Genomic DNA, 11,375 nt, shown 5'->3' on the forward strand with positions numbered 1-11,375 from the left:
CCTAGCTATGCATGCACAAACAATATTATAGATCGAGGAAATGCATGAAGACTCATTTCATATCGATCCCTCGTAATCAAAGTTGTGTTAATTCAACATTGGTAGGGTTTCTAACTGCGCGCGCGCACTGAATAGTCTCAAATCCCCTTTAAGTTACAGCTGCTGGGAACAAGAGAATGAAATGAGGAGAGAAAAGTAGAAGAAAATCAAATTGAAAAAAAAAAAAAAAAAAAAAAAAAAAAAAAAAGGAGGGAAAAGGATCGAGAATGCATGTGGGAAAAAATGATTTAGGACAATTTTTATTTTTATTTCCAAAATTGTGGAGGTAAATAAAAGAAAAAAAAAAGAAAAAAGAAAAAAAAAAAGAACATCATTTAAGACCCTAAAACTCTAAATTGGGTTCCATTTATTTGACTGTTTGATTAGTTGTTTGACAGAAAAGCTAGCTTATGTATTTTGTTGGTCTTCTTTTCGTAATTTATTTAGTTTAACTATAATTTATTGTGGACTATTGCACTTGATTTGTTACAGTTTTCTATGATGATTAGGACTAGATCGAACTTCAACTTTATGCATACCTCTCAAATGAGATATGTTAGGTTTACAATTTTTATATAACTTTAACAAATTTTTTTAAAAAAATAAATAAAATAAATAAATAATTGGATATGTAAGAATCACATGTAGAAAATAGATCAAACAGTTATTTTGAAAAAAAAAATGTTTGAGACTTACAAAAGTTACAAACATATCATTTCTCCCTCTCATATAGATCGGAGTATTGAGTCTCAAGTATTTTAATTCTAGTAGGAGTTGTTTCTTTCAATAAGAGTACATCTTTAAGATGTCTTAGTGTTGAAGTATTCGAGTCGGTACAAGTTTATAAGGCTTTGAGTTTGTTTTACAATATAGTATGATCGAGTAAATTGTACTTTATGTTTGTAAGATGGAAACCAAACATTTATCTATTTAAAATGAGTAATGTTTCTTATACAACTTTTACACAAATTTTGCATAATTCTATCTATTTTTATTTTTTTTTTTTTTTATGATCAACCATTGGATTTGTTTTCCTACATGTGGGCCTTAAATATTCAATAGTTGATCTTAAAAAGAGTTGTTAAAGTTGTGTAAGAGTTGTGCAAGAAACATTGCTCGATCATTTAAAATATGATGTGTTTAGTGTCATTCTCTTATACATTTTTTTGCATATCTCACATGCATGTGATCCCATAAATTCAATTGTAAATTTATACATCGATCCCTTATAAAGAAATGAATAAGAGATATTCACAATAATGCAACCAAACTTTCTTTTTACAAAACATATGTATGAGTTTAGAAGTGTTGAGACTGCTAACGTTATTTTTTTTAGGCAATAATGGAAGATTGTTTCTAGAAAAAAAAAAAAAAGAAAAAAAAAAAGAAGAGGAAGAAGGAAAGAGTCAACACTTAATTGAGTAAGCATCACTTGTTTAAGAAAGCAACACTTGTATGAAAAACCAGTAATTAACCACAATATTGAATAGAATCTTCAAAGCAAATCTACGTAGAATTTAATTGATTTAAAAAACCTCGTGCGGATCCTATAGCTAGGTTAATTACAACTAAATTCTAATTAGTTAATTACCAGCTTTCATGTGATAGGAACAAGTTTAAAGAATAGGATTCTTATCAACCATATATGCATGAAACCACAACTTTTCACAAAGAAAAATTAAAATCAGTAGATTTTCTCAAGATTTCAATTTATTTCTCAAGTTTTCTCATCAACCTGCTGTCCAAATAATAAATGGCATGTACAACGAGGACAGTTGCCACATCATACCCACAACACGATGCCACGTCACGCTCATTTGCCACACACGTCACATCATGCACGAAAAAAAAAAAAAAAAAAAAAAAAAAAAAAAAAAACCTAAAAGGGTGGATTTTGGGGGGGGGGGGGGGGGGGTTTGAAGTGGTGCAATCACTCCAAAAATTTATTTGAGAGGTGGTGGCCAGACCACTCCCGCCCTTTTAGTTTTTCATTTTTTAACAAAAAAGAAAATAAAGAAAGAAAAAAAAGATTGGTATGACATGGCATATAAGTTGTTTATGTAGTTAACAGATAATTATTTGGACTGTAATTACAAAGTTGAAACATAAATAAATAAATAAAACATATGAAGCTCCAAATTAGAAACTCAAGAAACTAAATTGAAATGTCCAGAAAACTAAAGACTAATTTTGACCCTTTTTTTTTTTTTTTTTTCCTTCCAAAAAGAAGCTTAAAAAAGTAATTAATGTTTTTTAGTTATTTGTTTATGTGTACCTAGTGAGAAAAATTTTGGTTATGACATGTCAGCCATCATGATCCACGCTTTTAATTAACTCACTTGAATTCTGATTACTCACCAGCATCGGAGATAGCCAGATAGGACTAGCTAACTAAATCCGGATTCGATATATAGGTAGCAGCTTACACTATATAAAAAATAAATAAATAAAATTGATAAAATTGAAATTTTAAAAAATAAAATAAAATTTATGAAAGAAAACTTTTAAAGCTAAAAAAAAAAAAGAACACAATGTGTGTGTGTGTGTGTCTCTCTCTCTCTCTATATATATATATGTGTGTGTGTGTACACCAAAGAAACAAACATTAATTATATGTCAAGATATAAGAAACAAACATTAATTATATGTCAAGATATATAGTTTGATTCATTTATTAGTGATCATAAGCAAGATTAGTGTACTTTTACCTAGAAATTAAACTACAAATTAGGGTTATACTTGTAGAAAATCATTTCTTCTCATTTATCTCTGAATAAAGCTGTCATCCATCATTGATACTTAATATGCAATCTAGGAGAAAAAAAAAAATCTAAATTAAAAAAGAGAAACAGTTTTAAAATTAAATAGCATCCATCTCGCATTGTGATTACATATAATGCAATAAATTGAAGAGTACATATGTCCGTTATTAAAGTAAAAATTAAATGATTAAATTCACATAATCTAATTAATTTAAGCTTTTTGGATAAATTGTGATTTAAAAATGTATCAAAGCCAGAGATCAAGAATTGGATAAATTAAATGCTAGCTAGGCCTCACCTATTAAAAACGCTTAAGCGTGATTTAACCCACAATATAGCTATACGATTTTCAATTAGAACTTGTAATTCCATTGCAATCTATATATGTTAGTTATGATCAACAAGAAAAGTAACTATTATACTAATATATACTAATGCTGCTGATGATAATAACAACGGCATTGCAAGCATATATATATGTGTGTGTGTAAAGGCAGAAGCAGAATGGTTATTCCTAGAGGGTTGTTTGGGGGTTTGTCCAAGAATTAATAACTCTGTTGGAGATTCAAGGCCAAGGTTAATCAGCTTGGAAATCAACAAAGGGTCTTCTCCTTCCAAGGAGCTGTATATGGACAGTTGCCTTAATTAAGAAAACACTCTTCATGAATAAGGATCGACCAATCTTGCAAATCGCAATACTAACCCTAGCTAGAAGACCTAATTCTAATCATACTAACCAATCATCCACTGAGCTATATATATAACAGATAAGCAAATTAAAACTATCGATCTCATAATCATAAAAGACGTCCTACATTTTGATTGGTGTCCAGATCAGGAACACAGGTACGTTGGAGAATTAAAATGATCAGTCCCAGTACTGAATGATCGAGCGGTCCAGATCGATCATGGAAACAGTATTAGGGAGATGCACAGAAGAGTCATAAACACCCACCAGTACAACTCTATGGTGCCAGGCAACGACTAATTATATGAGAAAAAAGAAAGGAAGAACGATATATATTTATATATCCTTCTGTTTAGCTAGCCGGCCAGTGGCTGTACGCTTGTTTTAGACAATATAATGGTCAGCCCTGGCCTGGAGGCTGATCATCTGAGTAGTACTACTGACCAGAGCCAGCTGCTGAAGGCCTGAAACTGATCATCTCTGGGTTCATGGTTGCCTAAATGGAAACTATGCACTAGTAGTATGAGAACATGGGAGAGATCATCTACTTTCTTTTCTTTTCTTTTTTTCTGAGCTCATGGGACCACTTCTTTATGAAGTACAATGCTGTAAGAACATTGAATCCCGGCCTCTCTCCTGCCAGTTCAGTGGAGGAAACTCAATGTCCCTCAACACAATTAAGCACATATATATATATATATATATATATATAAACACACACTCACACAACACAATACAGATGACAGAGAGATCGCATGTTAGCATGTGTTTCTTAAACCTAACCTTAACAAAGGAGGATAACAACAAAACAAAGAAGATAGTAAGGGATATATAAGAGATATTAATGTTTAGTCACACCAAAAAATTAAGACCTTAATTAGTGATCGATCCAGCCAGCCTATATAACGACCCATGTTAATATTTTTCTTCTCAAACCCTAAGAATATTCCGCACTAACCCACACAAAAATCAAATATTAAACTCAATTTCAAAGCAATCAAACTTGCGCCCGTGCGTGTTGCCAATGCAAATATATATACTTAGAAAAGTAGTAAAAAAGAGATGGATGCAATAACCAAACCATACACTTGGCTTTTAATTCATCATCTAGGAATTGTGACTAGCTGTATCGCGTCCATCTCCTCCATGATGCGGATGCGCCCCAGTACTTCCCGGAGACTCCAAAGCACCGGCACCGACAATAGGCCTATAGGCATTCAGCGCTGCGAGCATGCCTAAATGACTGTCGGAAGTCACCGTACCACCACCAGCCCCACCAATTCCAGTACCAAATTGTTGGCCGGGCAATAGAGCCATTGGAGGAGAAAAATTCATAAAATGCAGCCCATTAGGCATAGACCCCCTATAAGCACTAGCGGTATTATTACCACTGGAAGGAAATGTCCACATAGGATCATGACCACTCATCACTTGGGTACTAGGATTCGCCAGCATCCAAAACGTCGCCGGATTTGGACTATGAGTAGCTGGAATCGGCCCGGTTGTACTAGATTGTAACAAATAGCTACCCATCTGAGTTGGAGACAAATATTCTTGCTCCGGCCTACGCTTCCTCCCTATGCTTCCATCTGAATCAGACACGTCTAGGCCAGCCTCACGTACCAACTCTTGCTTGGCCTGCAACGTTGCATTCACATTATTCACATTACTCGAGTTGAAATTCAAAAGCATAGACGAAGTCTCCGATGACGATAACCCAATACTAGGAAACAAAGCCCTTCGCCGCGAAGTCTCATCCAGTACTACTGTGTCCCTCAAGTGTGGCATGGTCGAAAAGGCGCTAGGGTTGAAATTATAACCGCTCCTGATCAAGTGGGAAGGCGCGGACATGGTAGACCCAGAGCTACGAAGAGAGATATTCAGCGAAGTGAAGTTGGCGGGAATAGTACCGGTCCCGGTGGCGGCGATGACGGATGGCTCGGCCTGTTGGAGAAGCCACTCGATGGTCTCGCCGTCGGACTTGTGCCCGAGCTCTCTAGTCAGCTGGAAAACCCTTGCGGCGCACGCGGCGGGCATGCGGATCCGGCGGCCTCGCCCGTCCACTTTTGTGTGCCTGTCTTTGGTGGAGTTCCGCTTCGGAGGTGCCTTGGTGATGCTCTTCGTTGTCTCGGGAGGTAGTTGGCCGAGAGCAGTACTGGAATTGGAGCGAGCCGAAGAGCTTGGCTCGTCTGTGGGCATGGATAGGGAGGAGTAGTGGGAGGTGGAGCATGCTTCTTCTTCCTTTTTCTCTAGCAACTGTAATGGGAAATTTGGCCTGCTGCGGATCCCATTTTCACCATCCATGATCATATAGGAGGGTGGGGGTGGCTATATTTTTTTTTTTTCCTTTATTTTGTTTTTCTCTGGTCCTAGTACTTCTGTGGGTGACCCTGGATGGTTTCAACTTGGTGGCCTTGTGGGTCTCTCTCCTCTCTCACTCTCACTCTCTTGTGGAGCATGGAATTCCTTTCAGATGGGAGCTGGCAGCTGAGTTGTTTTCTCCTTGGAGAGAGAAGGGGAGAGAGAGAGAGAGAGAGAGAGGATAAGGGAGGAGGGCAAGCTTAGCTTTAAGCAACAAAAATGATGAGTCGGAATAATAAGCGTGGGCCACGAAAATTGGAAAGCAAATAATTTTCTGGGGAAAGATAATTGCTTTTCTATGAGGATTTGTTTGTAATTTTGAATAATTTATGGGTGATTTTTTTATTACCCTTAAAATAAAAAGAGGAAATGGGTGTCCTTGTATTGTGGTTGGGTTGGACAGGTCCCTTGATTCAGACTCCACGTGCGGTGCTCTTTATCATTCAATCCATAAAGACAGTGGTGGCCGGAGGTGGGGCCCAATCTCCCAAAGTCAAGAAAACTGAAAGACTGACTGGCAAAGAAAAGATAATCAAGTGGCTCCCATCTCATTCAAGTAATCATTGCCTTTTGCATTTGCACCTTTGCCCTTTCCCCTTTCCCCTTTGCCCCTAGAGGCCTTCAGTTTCTCCAAATTCCCTTTGAACTTCTTCTTTTCCTTAATAAGTTAATCCTCCCTCCCTTGGGTTTATTTTTGGTCTATTTGTGTGTGTGCTCCAAGAATGTTTTGGAATTGTTTTTTTGTTTTTTTTTTTTTATTTAAAAAAGTGTTTTGATATATGAATGAAAATCATTTTAAATATTTTTATATTTAAAATTATTTGTTAATATTTTTATTCTAAAAAAAGAAAAAAGAAAAAAAAAAGGGAACTCCTTTATTTTTTTTATCAAAGACGCAATATATATATGTAAATGACTAATAATTAAGTTAACTACAAAGATTCTTTGATATTGACAATGTAACATAATTACATTGATTGCCCAGCCCAAATCAATTTAAAGGAAAGAAAACATTAAAAAAAAAAAAATCCTAACCCTTACCCTAACCCAACTAGGTTGTAACCCAATTTTGCATATTAAAAGAAATATATATATATATAAATAAGTTAAACTCAACGCAATTGATCCTGTAGTCAGCTTTTGTTTCCTAGATACTCTGCATATAAATAAATATAACCACAACTGACAAATAAACGAATGCGAGCCCCACGTCCAGAGAGAGCTAGAGATGAGAGAGAGCATGGCACGTTTAGGCCATGTGCCCAACAGCCCCAAGTGTAACTTAAAAGGGAACAAGAAACTTGAAAGATTAGAAACACATTGCTCAACAAAATGGCCATGGCACATTTCAACAACCAACATACCAAACTAATGATGAATGGATATATATCGATCCAACACTGTTATAATTATATTTATATATTTGCATATCGATATGCTTTCCTTCCCTTAAATGCTTAGCAGGGGTAAATCATCCATCTAAGTGCCACTAATAGCAGTGAACTGATAATGACAATTCCTAAGACATTATCTTCAACTTTCAATTGCGTTTGATTTGTACTAAACTTGACACTTAGTCATGTCATTCCCTACACCATGAACATGTACTTTTCAACCCCCATCCACCATATATATTATTCCCCCCAACCCCCCAACAAGTAATGCTATATTATTATTATTATTATTCTTATTTAATAAAATTATTAAATTTTAATTTAATAGTAATTTTAAAAGTTACACTATTTTTTTTTTTTTTTTGTGATTTTATCATCTTTGAAGATAAAAGCCTCTTCTCGATCTTCTCCCATATTATTTTAACACAATTCCAAAATATCAGTACTGGAACCTAATGCAAATTACCTTCAACTATTTAAGCAACAACTTTTTTTTTTTTTTTTTAAACCGTTAATTTGGAGTAAATCAACATACTTAATTAGTTGCTAACTAGCTTGCTAGAACGACAGCCAATACAATGATAATTTTATTGATTTTTTCCCATAGATTTGGAACTCATTCATTGTTGGGTTGTCCAATTTCAACACGTACATTAATTCGTTTATAATGCTGGAAAATGCATATGATCTGCACAATGTTTTGGCCTGATCGATCGATGGCTAGAATCACGTATATATATGGTCCCAATATGGCAGTGTTTTGTACGTACAATCTAACAGCGTAACATTGACAGCCTCATTGAAGTGATATAAGGCCCTTGGAGTAGTTCACGATACTTGCCAAGAGATATCACGTGCCCTGACACCTGTACATGCCGGTGATGACGATGGCTTACCATCCACATTAATTAGGTTAATCATAAAAGTATCAAGTTTGTAGGAATGTTGGTGGTTACCGACCCATAAATAAATCATTTTTTTCCTCCTATTTCCGGTTCAACCCGGCCGGCCGGTCGCTAGTTTTGAAACTTACATATCCAAAAGTACGAACCCATCCATCTCATATTATATGCATGTTCTTTTTCATCCGGGCCTTGATGATGTTGTCGAATTTACGTATGGGTTATATTTTAGTTAAGTCTCTTTGAAAATTTAATTTTAACGTACATGGTATTAGAACCCCTTTTTTATTTGAAAAATACTTGAATTACTTTATTAATTTTTACTCAAGACTCTTACAAACTCAATGTAACATTTCATAATTGCTGAAACATTGATGATTAAGCTCTTTTATATCCACGTGAAGAGTGAAAATGCATAATTTCATTAAGGGAAAACTTCAGTTAACTCCCATTAACTTTCACCACATTTGTATTTACTCCTCCAAGCTTAAAAAAAAACTCTCCAAATCGTAACGAAGTGGTGTCAAAATTCATAAAATACCCAATTTTTTTAAGAAAAAAATTACAAGGATTTAGGCATTGACTAAGATTTAACGGAATTTGCAAAAATATTCACGCCTGAATCTTTGAAATTTGTATATATATATTAAAAAAATGTATTTTGAGAATTTTGATATGATTTAACCGAAAATCATAACGGATTGATGAAATTGAAAAATGAATATATTAAATTGAGAGTTTTTTAAGTTTATGAGATAACTGTAAAAGCGACGACAATTCAATAAAGTTAGGTGAAGTTTTTCCTTTTATTAATTATAGACTGTTACGTCAAATTTGAATTAGGTAAATATTTTTTTTCAATTAGGGTTTGTAATAAAAGCAGAATTGTAGATATAGATTTTAGTATGGGTTTAAACTAATTAGGTCTCTCTTCTTAAAATTTGAATTTAACATGATATTGGGGTTGGATATTGTTGTTACAGTTTCTGGTATATATGGTGACGTGTCAGCTCTTGGTTAGCCCCTACGATGGATTGACATGCTTCTTCTCTAGCGGGTTAGACTCTCGGATAACTTGCAAAACAACAAGGAAACACCGAGGGTTGGCCAGCAATCCTCCCTCCGATACTTAAGTCAGGCCGGTAGTAGGTGAGAGTAAGAGTATAGAAAAAGATCATTTTAATACCTGGTGACCTGCTATTTACAGGGTTCTTTGAGTGGTTGAAGAGCATGGAGGTCCCGGATTTTCAAGGATCCTGCCTGCCTTGGTATGAATAGTGTTTGGGTACACATTGAATAGTAGTCGGTATGGCCGTCGGATATAGGGCGACGTGCGTGGGTTAAGTTAGACGTGTTGTAATCCTTGATTTTCCAGAATCTAGTACTCCTAATTAGACCTTGACCTGATTTGACACCACTAAGTGTTTGTTCCGATGGAGATTATAGAATCTGACCACTGACCGTGCACCATATCTGATATGGTAGCCCGACCCCTTAATCCATGAAGTTTTTAATAGATATCCGGATGGCAAGGATGGAACTAATGGGGGGCCGAGGCCGGTAGGGGCCATGCCCCCCCCCCCCCCCCCCTAAATCCAAAAAAGAAAAAGAAAAATTAGGTAAAAAAAAGTATCAGGTAAAAAAAAAAAAAAAAAGTTTATTTTGGCTCCATCCTTGCTGGATGGTCTATATCTGACCCTACCGACCGTTCGAGTACGTGTCAACTATGGGTTCACTTGGGTTGGAAAATGATAATTCTCCAACAGATATATTGTTTATTAATTGGTTGATGTAGGTGCACATTTATTTATGCGTTTGGAGCTTGGACATGAACAGGGATATTAAAGAATACGTACACATTGGTTAGGTGTGAATTTTGGTATAACTTTATGAACCAACCGAGTCAATTAATTAACCCTTTTCAAAACTAAAACTTTTAGATTAAGTACACTCTAATACGGTCCAAGATTGCAAACATCAAGCAATTTTATTTATATATCTAGTAAGTCGATCGATGAAGCTAGATGCTGTATGAATATGATATATATACATTGAACTTTAATTCTGCAATTTGGAAGATAATTAAATGGTAATTAAGCAGAAATAAGAAAGGATGACAGGTTGGCATACACAATAATATTCCTAAAACGAAAAGGAATGACAGGTTGGTTGATAAGGGAAATCCATCATCATATATCACACATCAGTACTGCAGTATCGCTGGCGGGCGATAAGCCAATCAAAAAAGAGATCCCAGCCAGTCTTTTTTCTCTGAACGAACCCTGCACTAAAAGTAATGCAATTTATGCACCAGTAATCGTTGTCGCTCTTCTGTTGCTGGTGAGTGGTGACCTTTCCTTGTATTAGCTTTCAGGATGCCCGATATGTGCTTTCTTCGTACAGTATATTAGTGAGGTCTGACAGAACAGAACAGAAGGGATCGGAGCTGATCTAGCTAGCTATAGGCCCATATTGAACCCACAAACAAGGGAAGAGAAGAGAAGAGAGGAGCCCTAGCTAGCTCATTACGTACGGCTCAATAATTGATGTCGCTCGAACCGGCCGGTAGTTAACATAATTCAATGCCCGTCTTTTGGCTGTGGCATAATTCCTGAATCCGTGATATATAGTTACAAATCCTTCAAATTTCATTCTCCCTACATATATGCCAACCATGTGTCACAGTAATCCAGTTAAAGGCCAGAGAAATTACACATTTTACAGTATTTACGCTCCACCAATGACCTAATATGTTCATGAACAAGTTGGTATCTTTACTAGTTATTCAAAAAGGTTTGCTCAAAAAAAAAGTCATTCAAAAAGTAGTAACCTTATATACCATACTAATATCTTGCAAGTATTTTACTATGTTAGCATGGTGTATGTATATATATATATATATATATATATATATATATATATATATATAAACTATTTGTTTACTCGGCAGTGATATTCTTTGTTTAATTCTCCCTTTATCTTCGAATTCTTATCGAATGATCCAGGAAGAAATCCTAGATATGAAGAATAAAAAAAAAAAAAAGATATATAATTAATATTACTCTTCAAAAAGAGAAATGACACCCTTATTCCAATCTCACTCTACTGTTCAATAGTTGATGGACACTGTCATATTAGTCAAGTAAGACGTAAGTGCAGTATGTAACGTTTTTCATAAAAAATGAGCAATGCTACGAAGCTAAATTCAAATTTTTTTTAATATTGTTTA

General features: G+C 35.3%; 1 protein-coding gene across 1 annotated transcript; it reads right to left on the reverse strand.

The window, feature by feature from the left end:
- Nucleotides 1-4,505: 4,505 nt before the first annotated feature.
- LOC133868421 (transcription factor TCP15-like) lies at nucleotides 4,506-6,031 on the reverse strand. The gene has a single exon (XM_062305313.1). The coding sequence runs from the start codon at nucleotides 5,797-5,799 to the stop codon at nucleotides 4,597-4,599; it is 1,203 nt and encodes a 400-aa protein (XP_062161297.1). The 5' UTR covers nucleotides 5,800-6,031; the 3' UTR covers nucleotides 4,506-4,596.
- Nucleotides 6,032-11,375: the final 5,344 nt, after the last annotated feature.

Source organism: Alnus glutinosa, chromosome 1 (assembly GCF_958979055.1).
Source record: "Alnus glutinosa chromosome 1, dhAlnGlut1.1, whole genome shotgun sequence".
Taxonomy (NCBI): Eukaryota; Viridiplantae; Streptophyta; class Magnoliopsida; order Fagales; family Betulaceae; genus Alnus; species Alnus glutinosa.